General features: G+C 57.7%; 2 protein-coding genes across 3 annotated transcripts in view; one reads left to right on the top strand and one right to left on the bottom strand.

Annotated features, from left to right (window-relative positions):
* GMDS (GDP-mannose 4,6-dehydratase) overlaps positions 1 to 11,175 on the top strand; it is a 499,050-nt gene extending 487,875 nt beyond the window's left edge. For both annotated transcript variants that reach the window (XM_082638227.1, XM_082638229.1), the window contains 2 exons: positions 10,617 to 10,685; positions 10,867 to 11,175. In XM_082638227.1, coding sequence (XP_082494353.1) covers positions 10,617 to 10,685; positions 10,867 to 10,929 — 132 coding nt within the window. In that variant the 3' untranslated portion in view covers positions 10,930 to 11,175. The remainder of the gene's footprint in view (positions 1 to 10,616; positions 10,686 to 10,866) is intronic.
* Positions 11,176 to 19,846: 8,671 nt separating this feature from the next.
* FOXC1 (forkhead box C1) lies at positions 19,847 to 23,355 on the bottom strand. Its single transcript, XM_082638572.1, has one exon. It carries the CDS (start codon positions 23,256 to 23,258, stop codon positions 21,612 to 21,614), a length of 1,647 nt encoding a protein of 548 aa, XP_082494698.1. The 5' UTR covers positions 23,259 to 23,355; the 3' UTR covers positions 19,847 to 21,611.
* Between the last annotated feature and the right edge of the window lie 932 nt (positions 23,356 to 24,287).

The raw sequence follows: 24,287 nt of genomic DNA on the forward strand, positions 1-24,287 counted from the left end.
TGCCCGTCAGAGAAGCCGCGCTCCTGCTCGGTGGTTTCATCCAATTACTGAGCACGAGGCACCGCTCGGAGGCGCGACGTCCCTGGGACCAAATCCTGGTGGTAGGAGGCCCGGGGCGCTTCCAGTGTCTCCTCGGCGTCGTCTCTTGGCCCCTGGGTTGTTAAGGATGATGGCGCATCTTAGACGGGCACACACTCTGCAAACATGACACGGAACGACGGGCAGCATCCTGGGAAGGAGCAGGTGGGGGTCACGTGACGCGGGGCGGTGCCTACATTTCTGTGACCAGTAACTCCTCATGTCTGCGCACAGCTGCCATTTCCAGAAGACTTTCACACGCACTGGACTGTTACCTCAGCCAAGCTGGCAGAGTGTGACCCAAGCTCTTGTTGTATCTGTGGACACGAAAGCCACGCTCAGTCATGGGCAGCGCACAGCTCGGACCCCAGCCTCGATGGCATCGGCCGCTCTGGCCACAAGCACCTGCCAAGGGTTGCTGGGCGGCCTATCGCACTTGGAGTCCCCTCCAAAGCTTCCATCAAGTCAGCCTGATTATTTTCCACTGCATTTTCCTGAAAGGATGTTATGATTTTCTAGTTGTTTGGTGGCTGGCGATAAATCAGGCTTTTATGATGTCACGTGAAAGGCCCCCTTGTGCTTTCTTGTGCAGCAGCCACAGGCTGAAGGGGTCATGTTGGCAGGACACCGTGGATGCAGCTGGCTTAACCCTTTCCCCGCTCGGTCAGGCACGGCCAGGCTGCCCGCTGTGGGGCGTGGATGGAGCTGAGGGGCCTCCCTCCCACACGGGGTTCACCAGACTTCCTCCGCTGAGAGGTCTGGCGTCAAATCAAGATTCAAAACAAGACAGTGTGTCCACGGAATGACAGGGGAGACCGCAGGTAATTCCACAGAAGGAATCCTTTGGAAGGGTCTCTGTCTCATAATCATGAAAACGAGAGGTTTCCCTGAAAAGAGGACAACATCTAACGGCCGAGGGGTCGCGATAAAATGTGACTCTCGTACTTTGCTGGCAGCGCTCAGTTCCCACGAGTCTCCGAACGCCGTGAAGCGGTTCTCACTGGGGCCCCAGTCCCGGCGTTCTCCGTGCATGCTCTCCCCCAGCTCCGTCCCCCGGCCGGTCCTCTGCCTCCTCCAGAGCGGGCCCCGCTTCACCCGCTTCCTGCGTCCTCACCGCTACGCCTGGTCCCGGCTGCCACCGTCCCCCGCCACCTGCGTGGCCACCGTCCCCGGGCCTCCCCTGGCCTCCAGCCGCTCTCACCCCGCTCGGCGGCCACGGTGAGGTCGGAGACACCCAGCCGAGCCCGTGCTCAAAGCCTCCCGGGGCTCCGAGCAAAGCCAGACTCTGGACTCAGTCGGAGGCTGATAAGGTCCATAGATCTTAAAAGTAAAGCAGGTTCTTTCTCTGCAGGTGTGTGTGGACCTTTACGTGACACACACACACACACACACAGGATTCTGTAAATATAAAAAAAATTAAACTCAAGCAGGTTTAGGTGCTGTGTCCCACCCCCTCGAGACCTTATGGGGCAGAAGAGGGGCCGTGGCCGCAGGGGAGCTCGCGCTGCGCCAGCACCGGCAGGGATGCACTCTCGCAGGGCAGGCGGCCCTCAGGAGGTCCGCGGTGTCCTCGCTGGACCAGAAGACGGTCAGCCCTTCCTTGCGCACACAGCAGGCGCTGGCGCAGCACCAGGCCCTGCCCTCCGCCCCGGGAGGCCCCGTGGGCACTGTGTCCTGCAGGCCCGCTGGGCACGGTCCTGCCTCTCAAGGGCGGGTGCCCAGACCTCATCCCTTCAAGAGCGGCCAGATGTTTCCAGGCTGAGTGACCCGAGCACAACAAAGAGCGGCAGACCTTTAGGAGGGAAGGGGTTGTGTGTGTGAGTTGGAGCGTCCGGGCCAAGTGACTCCCCCACCTTGTAAAACGCGCAGCTAGAAGCCAATCCCACACTTGCTTTCAAAAATTATGTTGGCGTCAGAAAATCAGACTTTCACACTACATCAGGCTGAGGTGGCCAGTTTATAGCTGTGGCCCACGGGCTACAGGTGCTCTAAGGGACCATCAGTGACTACAGAATAAAGTCGTGTGACAACATGGCTTTGCTGCAAAGGTCCTGGGTCCTGTGATGGGAATTACCCCGGGGGCCTGTGTGATCGCCAAGCTCCTCTGGGCTCCAACCACCTTGTCACCCTGTCCAGACTCAGTGGCCTTCCCTCTGTCCCCGAAAGACCCTGCTACCCCAAAGCTTCACGTGATGCTTTTTCTCATCAGTCAAATCTCTGATAAACGTCACCGCTTCCCGAAGGGCCTGCCCCTCCCCTTCAGCCCTCTGCCCTGAACTCCCTGTGGCTGAGACGGGCTTATTCATGTCTCCTGTCCTCTGGACTGTCCCTCCTGCTGAAACAGAAGCTCATGACAAGGCCTTGTCTAGTCCAGTGCTGCTTCCCCAGCGTCTAAGGCTGTAAAGGTTTGACAACAGTCAAGAGCATGTGAAATGATTACAGTAATGGTGGAAAAACAATACCAAGTCTGTTACCATTATTCAAAAAATGATGATCTAGAAACAGAAGTTAGGTTAGGGTGCAAGGTAAAAGCGACATAACTATAAAAGAAAAACTGTAAGACAACCCACGTTAGAAGATTACATTTTCATCCTTGGTGTTACTAGAAGATATGAAAAGAATTGCTTGCCCTCCACCTTGGTGATCAAAGCAACACTAGCCAGCCTGTTGTCATGATGAACTAGAAATGGTGCCAGCTGCTTTCCACGTGTAACCGTGAATCCTCACAGCAACCTTGCCTGGTGGGCCGTGTTTCCCCACTTCACAGATTTAAAACCTGAGGCTCAGAAGCATTGAGAACTCCCCCAAGGCCACACAGCTCAGTGGTTGAGCCACAGATGAAGCCAGGTCTCCCCAGTGGTGTCTGTGCTGTCAGCGTCTAAGGAGCTTCTGTTATTGACATAAAATGTGTGTGGTGAAACGCGCAGATCTGAACCCGCTTTGACAAATGCACACCCTCACGTACCGGACACACCCTCCGTGTAAGGCACCCCCCACCCCCAGGGTCCTGCAGCACCTTCCCTGTCATCCCCTTTCCCCGGTAACCAACAATCTCATTTCCACCACCTTCAGTTAGCTTGCCGGGTCCAGAAGCCTCACGCACAATGGACCATAAGTGTTCCTCTGCCCTGCCCGTCTTTGTCACCCAGCACTGGAACGCGTTGATGTTTCCACTTGGTTTAGTCTTCAGAGGCCTCTTTGCCACTCAAATGAATGTCCACAAAGCATGTTGCTTACAGTGGTTTCTGGGGAGGGCTTGTCCTACTGGGCGTTGTGAGTGCTGGCTTCTGGTCCAGCGCGCGGCCACTAGATAGCTTTGCGACGTTCGTCAAGTTGTTTGGTTTAAGTATCCCTATAGCCGTGTTCGGGAATGGGATTCTGTCTCTCTTACAGAGATAGAAAAGCAAATACACCCGGTGACCGGGCAGTGTAGCTACGCCACAGCCTGGTAAACCCGCTATTGACAGGAAACCAAATGAATGGACAAATAGAATCGTAGAAAACCTGAAGATTCGTCTTCATACTCATCTTTCCCCATGTCTCTCAAAAACCTTACTAAGAAACGTCATAGCTATCGTCTTAATTTTTCCTCAAATACGAAACTCCCCAGAGAAACAACCAAAAAGCAAGAATTTGGATGCTGTCAGTGGCCTGGTTAGCCTTAGCATGCCTTAAGAAGTTACTGAGGGGGGGGCTACCCTGGTGGCGCAGTGGTTGAGAGTCCGCCTGCCGATGCAGGGGACGCGGGTTCGTGCCCCGGTCCGGGAAGATCCCACGTTCCGCGGAGCGGCTGGGCCCGTGAGCCGTGGCCGCTGAGCCTGCGCGTCCGGAGCCTGTGCTCCGCAACAGGAGAGGCCACAACAGTGAGAGGCCCGAGTACCGCAAAAAACAAACAAACAAAAAAGAAGTTACTGAGGGAATGTATGTTTGAATGACCGTCACTTCTGTCATTTCTGTTTTCGTTGGGGAAAAGGAAGGGAGGGAGGGAGGATGGATGGATGGATGGATGGATCATTGCAGTGAGGCTTCTTGAGTCTGAGTAACCTGATGTACTATACAAGCTGAGAAAAACCCCAAAGGAAAACATATCCCATCCGTGTCATAGGAGCGTCCATATTACTTACAATACTCTTTAGTACTAGTGTTCAAAGGCGGGGGTGAGGGTGCGGGCACATTTCTAAGGGGCCAAGCAATCTAACAGCTGGAAAGGAAATCGCCTTCCCCTTGTGCGCGTGGCGGTCACGGGTGGCCTGAGTCGGCCCCCCGGGTGAGGGGGCGTCAGGCTATAGGTGAGTGAACACGGAGCCGTGCCTTCGCCCCACAGGTGCTTTGCAGGTGCTTTGCAGGTGCTTTCATCCCTAGGAAAGAGGCCACCTGAAGCAGATACAAGATCTCTTGAGTTGCATTTTGATTGTCTGGAGGTTTAATGAGCTGATGGATGTGCAGTGCTTGGAGGGTAGAAAGCACTAAGTGGCAAAGGAAGAGCGGCCCGGCCTCGTGCTCTGGAGGGCCACCAGCCGGCTGGGTGACAACCCTCTTTAATCGGTCCACTTAAAGGAGCTTTATCTCCTTTCCGCAGGGTTTGTGTCACCTCCTACTAGCCTGGGTAATATTTACACCCTAGATCCAGTTATTAACAGTAACCAGTAATTTCCGACAAAGATGGTGCTGGCTTTGAAGCCCGGGATGCTGAGGTCACCAACAATCTTATCTCCCTTTCATTAACTGGCCCTGCATTGCCACTGCAAGTCAGCCCCGCATCAGCTGGTCAGAGTGACCATCAGGGAAAGAATCAGAATCCAGAGGCTCCAGTTACAGGACTTAATCGAGCTTTCCCTGGGCTGATGTGCCCATGAGCACCGCAGATCAAGGAATAAAGCTAACAGAGAAATGAGCTCTGCGGTTCAGTTATAGACACAGGCCAGGCGCAGGAAGGTGGCACCTCGGACGTATGTGTGCTGCGAGGCTGTACCCCCAAACTTTATTGGCTCACTTTATTTAGCGCAACCCATGACGCACCCACCTGTGCATCCACAGCCCCCAAACCTCCTGGGGCAGCTTCGAGAAACACTTTCCTCCACCCAGTCCACTCAGGCTGAGCCTGGGTGAGCCGGACAGGCCACAGAGGCCCAGGGGCTGGCCGGTACAGAAGGCTGGGGCGTCCCCGGGGCCTGCTTCTGCGTCCCGGGAACGGGGACGGGAGCCTGGGGCTGAGATCCAGGGACAGAAGCCGGCCTGGGTGTGGGGCACGTGCCCGCTCCACGCAGGAGAGCACCCAGTCTTCATCTCCCCTCCTCCCGAGCACGTCTGCCTGAAAGGACTTTTTCCAGGATATTTTTAAAGCTCTATTTAAAAGGAAATTGGTGTATTTTGTCCTGTATTTCCCTGTATAATTGTGTGTCTGTATTTCTTCCCTTTTCCCTAACTACGTTTGTCTTTTTCTGCTAATCATATTTTCGAAATACAAATGAAAAAAGATGCATCTCTATGTAGGCTGCACTATAAATACCGTTAATTGGGTTCTCCCTTTATAAAGTGAATGCTTTTTTTTTTTTTTTTTTTTTTTTACCACCATAGGCTTTATTTACAGATTTACAAGTGGACACCTAAGGAAGACAGTGTTCTCATTCACTTTTTCGGAAAGCTCTGCTGTGCCGGATAGACTTCATCCGTGTCTGGGGTATGCTCGGAGGCGGATGTATATCTCCCCCCTTGGTTTGGTAGCTCTTAATAGCAGCTGGTTCCAAATGACAAATTCTACCAATTGGAAGTGAGTGGTCCCCAGCCCAGAAACATGGGATCAGCGGGGCGGGGGATGGGTGGTGGAAGCATCCTGGAGGTCCCTTCGGGCACCTCCACCCCCTGGGTCAGGACAGCACGTCCCGAGGCTCACTTGTGAGGCCACTGGCAGAGGTGCCAGCATCCAGGGCACAGTGTGCCTGCTCTGCCCGCATCCCGGCCGCCTGGCACGGGCTGCTCACTCTGGTCCCTCTGCCACTCTATCTCCATGGTCAGTGGCCAGTGGAGCCGGTGCTGACGGACTGCATTTCCCCGAGGGAGAGCCCAGCATTGTTCTCCCCGACGGCAGCCCCGCTGACAGACAGCCCCTCTGAGGCCGCTTCCTGAGCAGACCAGACGGCCGTTTTCTTCTTGTCTCTTATCGCCCCTGTCATTAGAGGAAAGGCCGGGCTTCAGCTTCCCTGGTGCTGGTGTGCAGCGGGCGGGGGGAGGGGCCGCGCCGGGCACCCTCACTCAGGCTGCCGCGGGGCGAACTGCTCTGGGCCCCCTGCCTCTCTGGGAAGGTTTCAGTCAAAGGACATAAATGTGAACAGGAAGAGCTTAACCTGCCCGGCAGAGACACACTCTACTGCAGACCTTCTGGGGGAACATCCAGACTTTGTTGTTTGTTCTTTCCCGTTCTTACCGACGGTCAGCTGCGCATCTCCACCCGTGACCAGGACGGTCCGTGCGGCTTTACAGGTTTTCCCATCGACTATGTTGTTGTTAGCAGTTCTGTCTTTCTAAAAAGGAGCATCTCCCCCAAGAGGAAGGCATTAGCATCAGGTGACATCAAGAACCAAATTCACTGGCATTCTTTTATTCCCTTGGAAGCTCAGCTATTCCTCAATTTTGCTTTTTTAAGAAAAGTGGAAGGAAAGCGATGAACATGGAGCGGCGCTCACAATCCGAGTCTGAAATCCTTGAAGACGTTTAAGCAGGGCTTCTATCGTCCTGGCTGTCTGTGCCCTTCTCCTTATTTATGTCACTCGAGTCCAGATCTTTCAGTATGCACTTCAGAAATTTAACAACTTCCTGCCAAAAGAGCTCACGCTCTCAGAGTGTTTCTCCACCTAAACAGATGCCCTTTGCAAAACTTACAGGCAGGCCTGTTGAGGAAACACATCACTTGAAATTAATATTAATGTTAATATTAGTATTAACATTTTCCTGGGAATTCTCTGGCGGTCCAGTGGTTAGGACTCCATGCTTTCATTGCTGAGGGTGAGGGTTCAGTCCCTGGTCAGGGAACTAAGATTCTGTAAGCCGTGCAGTGTGGCAAAAAAAAAAAAAAAAAAAAAATTAAAATTTTCCTAATGTAACCTCAGTGAAAGAGTGAGAAAAAGAAATGAGACTATGAACTTTGAAAAGAAATGTGATAGAATCTGCTTAACAGCTTTCACCACAGTGATTTTCAGGAAAGTGGCTGAGTATCAAAGGGATTTAATGTGCTAAATAATGACCAAAGGAAAGTAAGATTGGGGGAAGGGAGGAAGTCTAACCGGTGTATTAAAGGTGTGTTGTCATCTTGATGAGGATGAAATGGTGCCCAGAAGACTGTAGTGAGAGTGTAAGACAATGACACAGCACGGGCCCTGCTTTCCTGGGTTTTGCGTTAACTACTGTGGGCTCAGGAACTGGCCTAATGACTTTTCCAGGATCTGGTCTGGCCCTTTATCACTTCACTATAACAAGAACAGAAGCCAGGAAAGCCGGAAAGATGACTGCAGCAAAACACGCCTTCCTACCTGCTGGGGTTTGCCACTCTCACCACCGGCACCCGGGCTTCGGGGTTCCTGGCTGGACAAGCCCTAAAGGCCACCCGAGTCAGCAGGCGCCCTGGAGCCCTCGGACCACGAAGGGCCAGGGTGTCTGGACACACACGTCTTCCTGCTCGTGCTGCTTTGCTGCTGTAAAATGCTCAGCTAACCCTAATTGAATCTGACAAGAATAAATCACAGGGTGAAACTCACCTAAGGAACACCTGTGGAAACGGGGAGGCCACCAGGAGCCAGAGTTCGGGAAACGTCATCTTCACGTAGAAATGCTTCATATTTTCCCCAGGGCTTTGTCGTCTCTCTTTTAAAGGAAAGGTCCAGACCACCCAGTGCACGACGTGCGTTTGGGAAACTGTACATAAAATCATCACTTTCATTCAGCTTTGGCCCCTGTTGTCATACCGAGGCTTTAAGCCTATAAATAAAGAAGGAACTGAACGGTCAGAAGAGAAGAAAAGAACAAAACAGATGAACGTCTTGCTCTCCGTCCTTGGAGCTGATCACACCCTAGTGGAGAGGGTTTGTGAAGAGTGACAGGAAGCACAGCTCCTGGCCTCCTTCCCCCGCAGGCCGGCCACGTGCGCCTCCACTGCTGCATCCCAAACCGTTTCCCTAAAGGACACACTGGGGAGAAATACGAAAGCCCTTCGGGAGGGGTTAAGGGTAAAACAAGCTGGGACGTCCTTCATCTTTCCCTACACGTGGATTGGGGCACAAGCCCAGAGGCTGGGCTGGATGTCAGCTTGGAGCAGCTGGCGTCCAGAGCCACCGTTTCGTTTTAATGGAACCTCATCCTTTTCCTTCACAAGATCCCTCGGTGTAATCAAATTTGAGGCCTCGGTAGAAGGTGGAAGGTAGCTGCTCAGCTGGAATGTAGGAGCTGGGCTCAGAACTGCACTGGGAGGTTTCACTGGTGCATCTCTGGTTTCAATGAAATCCTTGCACAGTAGCAACGTCTGTTTCTGAGCTTTTGAAAGCCATTTTTCTTCTTCCTTAATTATAGTTCCCTACTTGTTTTTAGATTAAGAGCTGCTTGTAGAAAAATACAGGAAACCAAGTTACAATGCAAAGCACCCTTTCCAAGCCTGCTGAGGCCATTCGAAATGGCACCGGTTCTTCGGGTTCTGCTAACCAGGAGTTTAGAGCCCGGCTCACACCCTCTGCAGAACCGGCGACCTCACGGCAGGTGTGGGACGGGAACAGCGGCCCTGCTCCTCCCAGCCGTGACCGTGACCGTGACCGCTGTGGAACTGAGGGGCCCTGTTGCTTCCTCATGCCACGTTTCACAGCTCCCTCTGGGGAAAAAGAATGCATATCTTTGTGTGACTCTCAGAGTTGAACAGAGGTATCGTTGAAGTCTACACAAGTTTATTTAGGGAAAGGAGAGGGAAATAAATACATTTGTTTTTCCACTTGTATTTCCAGCTCCACGTAGCACTGTGTTAAACTGCTAATTAGGAATACTTGCATCTTACTTTTCCTGAAGACTCTGCATATGGACTTTTAAGGCCAGCAGAAATAACTTGTTTGACTATTATTAATGCTGGAAAGGAAGTCAGCCCTTCAGTGAAACGCAGTGCCTTTGGGAACTTGATTTACTCCAGCCTAAAATGTGAGGCTGGGTGGCGGAGGAGAGCAGCTGGATGGGCCGTGTTGGAGCAGATTTCAGGCAAACGGTGCAGAAGTGGATCCAGACGCCTTCGCGGACGTGAGCCGGGGGCTGGGACGGGGCCGCGTGGGCAGAGCGGGTCCCGCCCGCCCCTGCGCCTTTGCCATCTCAGTCCACCTTCCGGGAGCCTGGGGAGGACATGGGACAGAAGCCTTCAGTTACAGCTTGAGTATGTTACTTTCCTTGTTGCCATGGTTTTTAGGCTGTTCTTCAGTATTCCTTGTGGCTAAGATAGTGTCTTCCTGGGGTATATGTGGTGCGCAGAGTCCTGCCTGTGCCCAGGCAGCCTTCACTGGCCTCCGTTTGAGGGCTCCTGTCTCGTGTACCGTTGGAGGAACACGTTTGCATCTGGAGGGGCTAACTGTTCATCTTAGCCCCAACGTGGTCTATTTCAAAGTCTGTTTCTTTCCTTTCTCTTCTTTCTTTCCTTCCTCCTTCTCGTCTCCCTTTCTATTTGGATCATCTTGAAATTCTCATCCATCTTGCATCCACGCGTCCTCAGGACCTGTTCGAGCAGCAGGGCTGGGATGCGGCAATACTTGACGCTCCTCTGGTTTCCTTCCCAGGAAGTCTCTTCAATGGAGGGAAACCGGGAGGCCTTGGCGGTTTGCAGTTCCCTCCCTGCGCTGGGAGGCCTAGCGGCTACTACTTGAGTCATCTCGTCCTTTTTTATGTGTTTTTATGTTTTGATAAGGTCGTGTCAGCTGGGATGAGAAACTCACGAGTGAGCACATGGGCGCCGCCGTCGGAGCCGGGCGGCGGGGGCAGGGGCTGCGGGGGCAGAGGAGCCCCGAGTGCGAGTGCGGGGGGCCGCTCCCTCGCGGGGGATGGGGTGCGGGGGTCCAGATCAGCATTTCTGAGGAAGGGAGAGAACTGATGGAGCAGACAGCCGAGGGCTGGCAGCGCCTGGTCGGCAAGGAGGGGCCGCTCGGAGAGACGCGCCTCTTCCCGCGCGCGTGGGTGTGCAGAGCGCGGGGCTGCGCGGGAGCGAGAGAGGGGCGCCCGGGAGGGGAGGGGGAGAGACGGGGCGGGGAGGGCGCGCACCGTAGGGGAGGGGCGGAGGGCGCATCCCCCTCTCCGCTCCCGTGAGACGAGCGCGAATCCGACACGGCTCTCGGGGAGGCGTCCCTGACAACACGAGGCGGAAAAGAAGGTCACCGAGGCCGGCGGGACGCGGTGGCGGCGGCGGGCAGGGACCCCGGGCCCAGCGTCGGGTACCGAGACGCCGTCCTCGCGGGGCGGCGGGGGACCCGGGAAGGAGCCTGTTCGCCGCCGCCGACCGCCCGCCCGTGTGCTCCGTCCCCGCCCCGCAGGACTTTCTGCAGGGAGACTGCACCAAAGCCAAGCAGAAGCTCAGCTGGAAGCCCCGGGTCGCCTTTGATGTGAGTGCGTTTCCCGTCCGGTCCGGGCCCGGGGAGGGGACACGGTGGGTAAGCGCCCTGGGCAGGAGGGCGAGGAGGGCCGGGGAGGGTGCGCCGGCCGCTGCAGGCGCTGCGGTGGAGGGGGCGCCCCGGGAGGGGGCCAGACGCTCCCGGCTCACCAGCGCTCGCGTCCTCCCCGCAGGAGCTGGTGAGGGAGATGGTGGACGCCGACGTGGAGCTCATGAGGACCAACCCCAACGCCTGAGCGCCCAGCGGTGCCCGCGCCCCGCCCCCGGACCCGCGCCCGCGCCCGGGCCGCCGAGGTTTGCAGCAGCCGGGATGGGCTCCGGCGGCGCCCACTCTACTTTTGTCCAGGCCTCCTCTGATCCGTTTTGGTAATCAAGATGTTTTAATCACATATTCACTTTACTTGAAATTATGTCGCTAGACAGCTGAAATCGTGGGGCTTTCAAATGGTTTTTCTCTTTTATTATTAAAAAGATCCTTTCTCTTAACCTGCATTAACATAGTCCCTGTGGATATTGTCTCCAAGTTACAAAAGCAGCTATATAAGGACCCCAGAACAAAAATACCCAAATCCATGCCTTGGAGTGAAATAGCTTCCTTCTGAGAGAGCCGCGGCCTGGCCGAGCGTCCTCCCGAGTCTCTGCCCCGACCTTGCCTTCCCCACCTGCTTTCCCCACGGTAAAGCCGCTCTATGCAGCCGATCTGGAAGCCCAGGTCCTGCAGAAAGGCGGCATTCACACCAGCTCTGGTCTCAGCGACTATAATTAGAACCCAGAGGGCTCCCACCATCTCAAAAGAAGGCTTGAGAAACGGGGAGGTGGTTAGAAGAAGAAACTTGAAGGAGGGCAAATATTGCTGGAACATTCCATGCCAGGCCCCCGGGTTACCCAGAGGTCTCTGAGCCCGTGCCTTTGCTTGTGGTCTAGAATCTTACACACACTACTTATTTCCCACCTCTTCTCAGTACTAGATCACTTTTTAAATCTAATTTTGATTTAGTCATTCAACCAGTTTATATTAAGTGCCTAATATATGCTAGATAGCGTGCACATGAACTACATCAGGTTAATTAGAAATCCGGTTTCATTGAGAGGAGCATTTGGGGGCCTGGCTTTAACCGCGTGTGCTCCCAAGCCGTGTAGGGCATATCTGTGCAGGTTCAGGCAGGTGGACACACGCGTGTGGAATCCACCAGCATTAAGCAAGGGTTTGTGTACAGGTGGAAACCTCTGCGTGAAATACCATATTTCGTTCGCCCCAGAACAAATTAGGTCAGGACTCCTCTCCCCCTCACTCCCCCTCCAAGGAATATAAACTAGAACTTCACAGCAAATGGAATTCCAGCCTTTGCACACGCTTGTGTGAGTGCAGCTGAACTATTTGTGAATGTCTTCATGGGCAGGTTTATGATCTGGGGGGGACCCAGGCTCCAGCAGCCGGTGGCAGGAAAGAGGGCTCTTTGTGTGGCTGCCCCAGTTGCTGTGAAAGCATGCTGGCCGGGGCGGCCTGGGCTCCGATGGAGCAGAACTGGGGGCCTGAGCTGGCCCACCCGGGGCTCGGGAGCTGCCCCAGGACAGGCCTTCTCCCAATCGTGATGCTGCTAATTGGAAACAGATGGTCCCTGGAAGGCGGGGCCTCCAGGGCTGGGGGCTGGTGGGCACACACACACTCACATACACACAATCACCCACAGATTCACATACATGCAAACACTTACAAATACACACCTACAAGCATGCCATCTTACACAGCGTCACTTACAGACACTTGGAGACACAAAGCAAACCCGCCGTCACAAACACAAGGCTCACAAATAAACACATTCACACACATTCCCCTTAGCCTTGACCCAATGGAAGGCACCCCTCCTCCTCTTCCTCTGACCCTGAGCCCCCAACTTCATCCCACACCCGGGCTCCGGTACTCCGTGGCTTGTCACCCAAAGGCTCCTCAGTGAGGACTGGAGAGGGTCCAGGCAGGGGGTTAATGGGGCTCCAGTGGTGCCTTGGTGTTAAATTATTCTCAGAATGGCCTGGAGCATCGGGTCTGAAGGACACAAGAAGTATTTTTCGTTGCAACCTTCTCTCTATTCCTGCACCTTCGATGGTGGGTGAGGGGTGATTTGGCTTCCTGGCCTCCCTGTGTGTGTGCTTAAAAGGAGGAAAAGAGAACAGATTTGCTGATTTCTGTGCTTTCTTTCTGGGCTGTGAATTTCATTTGGACATCCTTGAAGACAATTCTTACTAAAGTGTTTCTTCTACCTCAAATCTCACTTCAATGTCAGCGAACTTTTTCCCCTTTTTCCCTGCTCTGCCAGCTTTGACTGTTCATTTTAGATGTGATAAAATATCTTCCACCTTGATTTCTTTTAAGTAAAAGCTAAGAAAGTGAAACTTTACACTCAAATATGAGAGCGAAGCAGTGAGGCCCCACGCTTGTGCCCTACGTGGGCAGCACGGCGCGTGGGTACCTGGGCAGCGGGGGCCGCAGCTTGCGTCACACCTGCCTGCCAGTTGGTGGTGGGCTGTGTGCTGCCTGCTGGAGGAGAGACTGGGGCCCAGCCCTGAAAACCTGACCCACTTCTACAGCTTGCAGGGGCGAACGTGGGCAGTGCAGGCTGCCGCCCTTTGAGGGCGGGGCTAAAGTGCTTTGAGGGTAACCTCCACGCAAGACGGCGCCTTCGGAAACTGGATTCCAGGTCTGTGACTGCGCCAGGAAACCAGTACAGACACTGCTGCAGGTTCCTCTCAGTCTCCCTTAATCGCCTGTACCAACACCAACCCCCAAAATGCACAGAAACCCAGGTCGGTTGGTTGGCTGCTGGGCAATGAGACCTTCGTTATTAAAGCTCATTGCAGGAGGCAACATCTCAAATTTTCGTTTCAAAATAGCCATAGATACACTGTTTACAAATAACTTTTGAAGCCCAAGAAAAAGCCTCAAAGCACCCCAGGCACCTTGTGTGTACTGGGAATCCCAGCCGGGTACTCTGAGTTTTAAGATGTGTGCCAGTAAGTCCAAGTTCACAAGTCGACTGTTTTTCACAACCCGCAGCCGGGCGGATCCCTGGATGGCGTTGGGGGGATGGGGGTGGAGGAGCCGGGAGATTTACCCAAAAATCGTGTGTGTGTGTGTGTGTGTGTGTGTGTGTGTGTGTGTGTGTCACCCCGCACCTCTCCAAAAATGGCGAGCTTTAATTTTTCACGCACAGCAGCGACAGCCGGGCCACACAGCCGCTCTGGGTCCTACCCCACCGTCCAATTGTCCCCTTCCCCAGGGTCTGGCGCCGCTGCCCCGAGGCCAGGCCGCCCGCGCACACCCGGGGGCTGTGCCACCGCGATTAGCCCGAGAGTGCCTCTCCAGCCGTTTCCGGTCGCGGCCCAAGAGGCCCGCGACGGGTTGTCCCACCGGCCGCAGGAGGCCATCCGCAGGCCCCGTTCCGAGCACCACCCACCCTCACCCTTTTCCTCCGCTGGAGCGTCCCAGCTGGGAGGACGACGACCGCGGCCTGACCCCAGACCCCGGTTCCCGCCCTGCCTCCAGGGTCAGGGGTCGCACGCAGCGGACGCCCCCTTTGATCTCTAGATTCGGGGACTGGGGCTCCCGGCGCGGAAGCCACTGCTAGGAGGAGCCCCGACGCGGATGCGGGGCCCCCGGCTCCGCCACCCACCGCTTCCGAGCCGCGGCCTCACCGAGGGGCCCGGATCCCAGGACAAGGACCGCAGGGGGACCATGCAGGCGCATGCGCCGGCCGCGCGCCCCTCCCCCAGCCCTGGCAGCGGGACCCCGCGCACGTGTCCCGGCGCCCTGAGCCCGAGCGCGGGCTAAGACGCGACAGAGAGCTGCAGTTAAGAAGCAGAAAGTCCCACACGGCTCAGCCTCGGCCTCGCCCAGGCGCCGGTGCGCCCTGGGCGCGCGAGGAGACAGCGCTCAGAAGGCCTGACTCCCAACAGGAGGGTGGGTGAGCCGGGGGAGGCGGCCGCAGCAGGGGTTCTGGCGACGCCCGCTCCGACGGGAGGCGCTGGGCCCGGGCCGGCCGCGAGGCCCGACTGGAGCTGGAGCGGCGGCTCGGGCGCGGAAGTGTCTATTTGGAAGGGGGCAGGACCTCGGCTGGAGTTTGGCTTTTAATGGCGAGGAAGCCTCCAGGCAAGGGCCATCCGGCTAGGCCTTCCCGTCGCGCCGCCTCTCCCCGACGGCGCCCCGCGGCCCCGGCTCCACCGACCCACCCGGGGACCGGCCCGCAAAGCCGAGCTGCGTTGGGCTGGTTCTCGGTCACTAAACACTGGAAACCACTGCTCGGCACTTCCCGAGGCTCCGCGCAGGAAGCTCCCGCGGGGCCCCGGGGCCGAGGTCCCTCCGGGAATGTCTGGCACCCAGTCAGCCCGGGCCGTGGGAGCCGCGGTGGGGCCTCCTGTGTTCTTCCCGACGGCCCCTCCGCCTCCTCTCGCCGGGACCCGATCGGCCAGCTGCGAGGCCCGGCCGCTGTCCCCATGTGTCCTGCGGGGTGACAATGATAAAAATCCTCTTCGGGACCGCACGGAAGGCCCCGGGGCGGCTCCAACCGGGGCTGGACCCAGGCGCTGCGCACCGGGCTCGGGTGTGGCCTCCGCGGTCTCAGGGACCCGGTGCGCCGCGGGGGACGCCGAGCTCGCTCAACTCAGAGGACAGAGTTCTCGTTTTTCCTCCAGTCGCAGATTTTTAAGAATCCGATCGCTGCCGCCTAAGCACATGGTCCCCTCTCCTGTCTGGTTTGCACATCTGTAGCTATTAAGGAGACCCAGCACAGCCTCCGGGCCCAATGACCTGCTTTTATACTGAAGGAAATGCAGAGGCCTTAAGAGTTAATGGCGCTAAATGTGTTGGTTTTCCTGCCTTTTCCCTGGGGTAGGTAACGGAGGAGGGAAGGTGTCTGTCTCCTCTCTCTCTCCCTCTCCCATCTCTGATCTAGCTCATCCCCAAAGCCCTACAACAAACCCCTTCGTCCCCCAACCTCCAGTCCTGAGCCCCGGTGGAGCCCCTGGAGAGGTCCTCCTCTGCTTCCTAGGCCACGCCTGGGGTCCCACCACCCAGGTCAGTGCAGACGCCCCGCCGCCCGGCTTTGGCCGCCTGCCTGATGCTCACTCCCTGGGTTCGCAAACTGCACTCCCAGGGCCACCCAAGTAGCACCAAGCTGTGTTGACTTCGGGGGCAAAGGAGCAGCCCACCCAGGGTCCTTCCTGGGAGTGACGTGAGGGACGGCTAGGGGAAGGGGACAGCCAGTGGCTCGGAGGAACCCAAAGGCAAACCAGAGAGAGAAGATGCTCTTTGGTAGAAGAGAGGGAGGTGCCACGTGGAAAAGTGAGAGGCCTGGGGAAGCACCCCTGAATCCTGCAGGGTCACCAGCCGACCACTCTGAGCAGGTATGATCGCCAGGCCCTCTCTCAGGACCGCTGGACCGGCCTCCCCTGTCCTGTGTCTCCTCTGGGAGCCCCACCTTTCTCTCCTGTCTGAAGACGCCCGGGCCTCAAGGCAAGGAAATCCCAGATCGTACAGTATCCCCTCTAATATGCTCAATATGCTGCAAATTTGAAATCAGTGAGGGAAAAAAGTCAACAACAACAAGATAATGTAAGGCAGAGGGCTTCTTTGGAGCCAGGGTAAGATAGGAAAGGGCACAGCAAAGGTCCTAGGTTGCCCTTATGCTCCCTACACCATATTTTGGTTTCCAATAAGGCGGACATGGTCCATTTTGCTCAATTTTCCACTCCTAATCCCGTGGAGAACATCGTGGAGAAGCGGCTTTCATTCTCCTGAATGGATTTTGGAGCTGGAATTCCTTGCATTAGGATTGCCCCTTTCCCACCCGGGCTCAGACCTGAAACCTGCCAGTCCCGCTCCGTGTGGGCCGGTCTGTCCTGGTCTGTCTGGGGCCTGAGTGCGCGCTCCGGCTGCCGCATCCGGCCTGGGCCCTATGCACGGTGGGCACGCGCCCCTCGGGAGGCGGTCCAGGCTGGCGCGGGGACGTCCTAGAGGGGCTTCAGCCCCAGGGCCTTCTGTGGGGGCCTGGGAGGAAGAGGGTGGGAGAAGGAGAGAACAGAAAGGGGGGCGGGGGGCAGAGACACAGAGACACTTAGAACTTAGTGCTGATGATGGATTCACAGTCAAACGCGGGGACGTGGAGCACAGGGGCAGCGGGCCACCAGGTTCCAGCTGCCGACGCGGCCCAACAGCAAAGGAGGACTGTGTTCAGGTGCCACCGAAGGGCCACTAATAAAAAGCTCTTTGCCAGGGACCTCTGGGCCTCCTCAATTGAAATAGGAGCTTTCAGAAGAGTGGGGGGTTTTGAAACTGGCGTTTCGGCCCCTGGCACCCTTCAGCGGGCTTTTTCGCAGTGGCCACTGCCTGAAGCCGTCGGGCTGTGCCGCCTGGAGCCTCGGGCCTCTGCTCCGCTGCCCCCACAACTCCTGGGGTGAACACTCTGACAGTCTCTTGGTCCCTTTTCTCCCCGACTCCCCCCAGAGCTCCCTGCCCGGCTGAGGAGCCGCTCACGCAGAGTCGGCTCGGTCCCGCCTGGCCAGCTTCATTACATGGCCACCATCAATCTTGCCCCTAAAGCGACATTTGTTTACGACCGGGTGGGAAGGGCTAATGGCTCTACAAAACGAGTCGACAGGAGTCCAAAGAGATGGCATCGAGACACCAGGCCGGACCCCGCGGTGGGAACTGGGCTCAGAAGCAAATGGAGCCCCTCTCCAGAAGCTCCAAGATGTGGGGTGGGGTAGAAACTGTCACTCCAACTGCCACCAACAGCAGGGGACAACCCTGCTAAGGGAGTCAGGGCCTGGATCCGCTAGGGATGCCTCCTGTCCCTCCTGGGCAGCCTGGCCGGGCAGCCTGGCCAGGCAGCCCGGACCAGCACAGGGTCCAGGCCTCTCTGGGGTTTTGTACCATTAACAACAAAACTAATGGCTCTCCACCTTAAAAAACCAGGATCCCTCCAGAGGGAACAGGGCTGAGAGAAAAGGTCCTATGTCTCTCTTCCACCTATCAAAGTTCGGGGGAGCCATAGGGCTGTAAGGCACTCTTATTTCCTGACCCTGTTTCTGACCCCGCAGGAAACAGCCAAGGGCTTACAGCCCACCAGCACAATTGAGCCTTATTCCCCTGAAAATGTCTATTATTAATGACACAAACTGCATGGCATGATAAATTGTAAAGTGTGTGCTTGTCTGCATGCAGTCTGGTGGAAAGGGGCTGCCAACACAAAACCCTGGAGAACAGCGCCCACCACGCGTACAATACCCCAAATGCAAGCTTGTGTATGGCGTGTGGCGCGCTGACGTTTACCTGCTCGTGGTAAAAACTGCTAAGGAGTGCCCACTGTCACACGCAGGACAAAAGTCCTTATTCCCCTAAAACTCTCTACAGAGGCTGACTCCCAAATGAGCCAAGTTCCCCGCTGGGTCCCACCTGGTGTCCCAGGCTAATTTCAAACTGTGCTATTTGTTAAAGTATCAAGGAGTTCTTCTTAGAATATTTTACAGCAAAATTATCCTTGTTATGAAAAAGGTACAAATCAAAAGTGCAAAGCACTAAGGTACAAGGAGTGCTCACTTCCGAATAAGGAGGCCCCAGCTTCCCAGGGCTCAGGTGGCAGAAGTTGGTTTAAGAAGCCCACAGCAAATGTACTGAGAGTAGAAAACATCACATAAGTGTCCTAAGAATCAGCTTAAGGAGCAGGACTTGTGCCCTTCAGCTCAAACACAGCTTCTGAACAACGACGTGGGCAACTCGCGTAGAAATAACGACTTTTTCTGCATAAGTGTAACTCAAACACCTTGCCTTCCTCGACGCATTTCTTAAAGGCCTAACTTTCAAACGTTGGGAATGAAGAAGGCAGAAATGATTGCTAAGAGGCTCCCACGGCGAGCGCAGAAACACTCCCCGGCTGCGGCCAGAGCTTCTCACCGGCCTTTCCTAGGAGTCGAGCGCCGCGCGCCCGGCTCCCTCTCCAGCCGCCGGACTCGGGGCCCAGAAAGGACGAGCCGGGGTCGGAAGCGCCGCCGGGCCCAGCCGGCCCTCTCCCACCCTCACCGCGGCGCCCGCGCTCCGAGGGCCGGGCCTGGGTCGGCAGCCGAGGCCGCGGGGACGCAGGGGGTCGCGGGCCCCGCCGCCCACCCGCGCGGCCGCTCCAGGTGCCCCGAGGCCTCCGCAAACCGGCCGCGCACGCCGCGCGAGGACGCAGCCCGCGGGGAGGCCGCCCGGGCCCAGCGCCGCCGGGCAGGTCGTCCGGGCCGGGCCGGGGCCGTCAGGCCGGCGAGGGGAGGGCGCACGGGCGCCGGGAGCGCGACCCGCCCGTGGCCCCTCCGCCCGCCGCGCTCCGAACGAACACACGTGCGTCCTCCAGACAAAGGCGGCGAGCCGGCGCGGAGCCAGAGCCCCGCGCCCGGCTGAGACGCGCGGTGAGTCCCTCCGGCCCTCCGCCCCGGCTCCGGCTACCTTCCCCTCGGCGCGGCCGCCCCGACCCTCCCGGTCCGGGAGGACTGGGCGCGGGCGTGGGCGGCGAGCGGCCGGGACGCGTCTCTACCCTAATTAGACGAGGAGCGTCCGGTCCCAGAGGCCGGCGTCGGGGCCGCGGAGACGCACCCCGGCCGGAAACCCCGGGCGGGTCCGGGTCCACACCGCCGTTCCCGACTCGGAGAAGTGGACAGCCAAGCCGGAAAGGTCAGGCTCCCGCCGCCCGCGCTGCCTGCCTCGTGGGGTGTTGGGGGGGGAGCGGTGCCCGTCTGAGGGGACAGGGCCGCCGGTCACCTGCGTCCGCTTCCCTTCCGCGCCCGGACAGCCCCGCTCCGACCACGGTCCCTTTGTCCGCCCGCCCCGCTCCGCGCTCGGCTCCCACGAATGGGCCGACGCGGGAACGACGAGATTTGTCCTCAGATTTTTCCCCTTCACCACCCAAAGGGGTGGGGTGGAGGCCCTGGGAAGCGCGAGGCCGCCCAGGCCCAGGGCTGCGAATCGGAGCGGGTAGCGCGGCGGGAAGGCCGGTCCCGGCCGCCTGCCCCGGCCGCCTGCCCCGGGAGACGCCGCGCACTGCGCGCCTCCCCGGCCGCTGGGCTGCGACTCTGAGCCAGGGACCCAGCAAATCAGAGGCCACGTAAAGCAGTTTTTGACTGGAAGTAGAGTGTATTTATTTGCAGCAATCCTTTAACAATGATCAAATTTTGACAACAAGCAACAGCAATTACTGCTAAGTGTTGCCTCTAGATCGGAGCGGCAGATAGCAGGAAACTGTATTATCTCGAAAACAAACGGAAAGGCCCTGAATGACTGTAATCAAACCGCCATCTCCCCAAAGTCTGATTGACAGGGCAGATCCCCCTAAGATAATGAATTTATTACATTTCCTGGGTTATTTACAAAGGGGGAGGGCCGATCCGGATTGCCCCCTAGGTTTAACTGTAAATTAACAAGAAAAATGGGATTGAAAAGAAACCACCTGGACTAAAAGGCCCTGCTCTTTGCTCCTTCTTTCTTGTTATTGTTTTAAATCTTTTTCAAAAAATAATTGTTCAACAAACATATCTTCTAAAATAGTTTCCCAAAGATTAAATATCCCTTTCCAACCCGCCATACATGTTTTGTTTTTAAATCAATCCTTCTGCGTTAGACATGAAGGACTAGATGTGGATGAGTTATATACATACATTTAAAAGCTGGGTTTTTTTCCTCTTAAAAAGGAGTGAAATTAATAGGAAGAAAATCATCCAGCATTTGGCTCACAGGGATGTCTAATACACGTCGCGGTTTTTTAATGTGATACACAAGCCAAATCTTCATATGTGTATCTGGAGGCACAGCCACCTCTCTCTACACACAGGTATCACTGCGGTAAGACCGCTGCTGATTCATGGGCTTAAAATTTCCAAATCATGTTCAGTCATTACTGAGGAAATGAATTTGTGTATATGCCAACTCAGATCTGTTAAGGAAAATCTCTTTTTACTAGCCACAAAGCAAGCTGCCTATACAGTACGTTTTGCAGAAGATGCTGCAGGAAAAAAAAATCTAAACAAAAAGAGACTCTTATGTGAAATTTGACAAGGAATAGTCACAGGGTGTCTCCATTTTTTTCAGAGATTTAGGAGGAGAATTGATAATTTCTAGTGTTTTAATCTCTGAAATCTTTTTTTCTTATAATAATTAAGGCTGTATGAAAGTATCCAGACATATAGGTCTCATTCAAACTGAATGGTAATTTATTAATAAACAAACAATGGGTATGTTCAACAAAAAGAAAGAAAAGATGATAGAATAAGATTAATACAGTTTCCCTTTTTATAATGAAAAAAAGAGCACAATTTAAAGTTTCAGGCAATTTAACGTCAGGTTTTGGAAACACTTTCTGGCGTTTGGTCCACGACATCCAACTACAAATTAAAAATAAATTACTATATTGCAATTTACATTTTAAAACAAGTCCATGGATAAAAAGAAAGCGATTTTCATATACGGGGCCTTCCTACCTCCTTTCAACAGAGGATAAAATAGTATCTTACAGGTGAGACGTGAAGGCAGGAGGCGGCAGGGGAAGGGACAGGACAGGAGGAGGAAAGCGTGCTCTCTGAAAAGAAGAAGAAACTTACGTGTTATCTGGAGTAACACTGTCCTTTAACAAACCATGACTCTGCTGTCTCTGTACGAAACAGTTTACGGTTTTGTTTATTTAGTTAAGGCAAAGTGGAGGTGGCTCCGAATCCATCTTTTAAGAAAATACTCTTCTTCGTGCTGGTGAGTTGAAAGTTTGGAGAGATTCTGTTCGCTGGTTTGGTGAACGTTTCACAAATTGGGTTTTTGGTTTCGGTTTTGCATCGAGGGTTCTTTTGGCTGCTCCTGCTCTGGGGTCCGGTTCAGTTCGGCTGGGAGGCGGGCAGGGCGGAGGGGTCAGAACTTGCTGCAGTCGTAGACGAAGGCCCCTGACGTGCGGTACAGGGACTGGCCGGAGGGGAAGGCCATCTGACAGCTGCTGTTCCCATTCACCGGGGAGTTGCTCAGGCCGATCCGCTGCGACTCAAACATCCCCCGCACCGAGTGGAAGTTCTGCTGCTGGCCCGGGTAGCCCGCGGCCGCCGCCGCCGCGCTCGCCAGGTGGCCCAGGTCCCCGCCCGCCTGGTTCAGGTACCACGAGGCCAGGCGGCCTTGGTGGGCCGCAGGGTGATGGCCGGCCTCCTGGCCGCCGCCGCCGCCGCCGCCGCCGTGGCCCAGTGACGAGGAGCTGCTGCTGGTGGCCGGGGGCAGGGAGTAGTCGGGCAGGGGGTCGTCCACCGAGGAGCCGCCGGCGCCCGCGGGCGCGCCCTGCACGTGGCCGCCGCGCTCCCCGGCCGCGTACAGGCTCATGGCCTGCAGATTGCAGTGGTAGGTCCCGGCGCCCCCGGCCCCGCCGCCCCCGCCCGAGCCGCCCGCGCCGGGGCTCTGGCTGCAGGGGGAGCCGTACAGGGAGCTCTGGCCCGGCGAGTAGGCGCCCAGTGCCAGCGGGGGCGCCAGGCCCGCGCGCGAGGACGCGGCGGCCGGGGCCAGGAGGCCAGAGCCCAGCTCGGCGGCTGCGCCCTGCGGCGACCCCCGCAGCGACGTCATGATGTTGTCCACGCTGAAGCCCTGGCTGTGCGGCGGCGCGGGCGCGGGCGCGGGCGCGGGCGGCTGGCCGGGCTCCGCGCCGTCCAGGCTCAGCGGCCGCGCCGCCGGCAGGCCGCCCGGGGGGCTGCCCCCGCTGGACAGGCTGCTGCTGCTGCTGTCGGGGCTTTCGATTTTGGGCACCGCGGCGGCGCCGGCGCTGCCGCTGCCCAGGGCGGCGGCCGGGGACAGGGGCTGGGGCGGCGAGGGGCACGTACCGTTCTCGGTCTTGATGTCCTGGATGCGCACGGGCGGCGGCTGCGCTCCGGGCGCCGCGCCGTCTGCCTGCTCGGGCGGCGCGGGCGCGGGCTGGCGGCCGGGCTGCTGCTGCTGCGGCGGCGGCGGCTCCTTGAGGTGCAGCCGGTCCTTCTCCTCCTTGTCCTTCACGGCGTCCTTCTTCTTGAAGCGCCGCCGCCGCCGCAGGAAGCTGCCGTTCTCGAACATGTTGTAGGAGTCCGGGTCCAGCGTCCAGTAACTGCCCTTGCCTGGCTTCTTGTCGTCGCGCGGCACCTTGACGAAGCACTCGTTGAGCGAGAGGTTGTGGCGGATGCTATTCTGCCAGCCCTGCTTGTTGTCCCGGTAGAAGGGGAAGCGGTCCATGATGAACTGGTAGATGCCGTTCAGGGTGATCTTCTTGTCCGGCGCGTTCTGGATCGCCATGGTTATGAGCGCGATGTAGCTGTAGGGCGGCTTCACCATGTCCTTGGGCTGCGGCTGCGGCGTGTAGGGCCCGTAGGCGCGGGCCATGCCGCCCGGGTACTGCTCGGCGTGCGCCGGGTGCGAGTACACGCTCATGGGGGCAGGCATGGCGGTGTAGCCGCCCCCGGCCGCCGCCGCCGCGCGGTAGTAGCTCTGCTCGCCGCCGAGGTAGGGCACCACTCCCAGGGAGTTGGGGCTGGAAACGGAGTAGCGCGCCTGCATGGCCCCGCTCGCCGCCGCCGCCGCCGCCCCCCGCCCTCGCTGGGCCGGCCGCCCAGTCCGAGTCCGGGCCTGCGGGCTGGTGCCGGGCCGCCGCCTCCCCTGCGCTTGCCCGCCTCCGGGGCGCCTCCGGCCGCCGAGGAGGCTTGGGGCGGCGGAGAGGGCCGGACGCGGACGCGGCCGACGGCCTAGAACGCGCGCGGCAGATTCCAGGCGGGAACGGGAAAAAGGAGCCCGAACTAGAAAACAAGCAGACGTCCGGCTCGCCGCGCCGCCTGAGCTTCCAGGAGGCTCTGCCCCAGCCGCCGGCGAAGACGGCCAGATAACCAGGGCGGGGGGCAGCGCGCCGGCTGCCTGCCCGGGCCCGCGTCACCTTTTTTTCAGTCTCTCGCGCGCCGGCCGCTTAAGGAAGCATTGGGAAAACTTCTGAACTTTTGAGCATCCGTCACCCAGGCGAGGACTTTTTTACGCAGTTACATTTTTTCCGGGCAGCGGAGCCCCGCCCCATCACGGCGGCGGCAGCCAATGGGAGGCGGGAACGCCTCCGAAGGAGCCGGAGGCCGAGCCGCGCCGGCCCGCGCCCCGCCGCGGAGGACCGCGGGGCTGACCACACGCGCGCCGGCCCGCGCCCCTGCGTGCGCCCCCGCCGGCGCCCCGGCCGCGCCCGCAGCCGTGCGCCCCCGGGCCCCGCCGCCCGCGCCAGGCCCTGTCCCCCACCACGGGCCCTCCGCTGGACGTCCATTGTTCCCGCAGACTTGCCGGGTCCTCCGGGCCCCCCGCAGACCCTTCCTCCGTCCGCTGCTCCCAGATGTCACCGCGTCCTCGGGCCCCAACTCGCGCTGGCTCTCTCCCATTCCTTGGCCGGCCTGGCCAACTCCAGCACCGGGATTTTTCTGGCCTCCCCTCCCCCCTCCCCTCCCTCCCTCCCTCCCTTCCTCCCCTCCCCCTCCCCTCCCCCTCCCCCTCCCTCCCTCCCCTCCTCCCCTCCCCTCCCCTCCCCTCCCCTCCCCTCCCCCTCCCCTCCCTTCCCCT

This window comes from Mesoplodon mirus (genome assembly GCF_964341445.2).
Source record: "Mesoplodon mirus genome assembly, chromosome: 12".
Lineage (NCBI taxonomy): Eukaryota > Metazoa > Chordata > Mammalia > Artiodactyla > Ziphiidae > Mesoplodon > Mesoplodon mirus.

What these genes read in the sequence shown, in the direction of transcription:
- FOXC1 (XM_082638572.1), bottom strand. Translation starts at nt 23,258, where the DNA reads ATGCAGGCGCGCTACTCCGTTTCCAGCCCCAACTCCCTGGGAGTGGTG.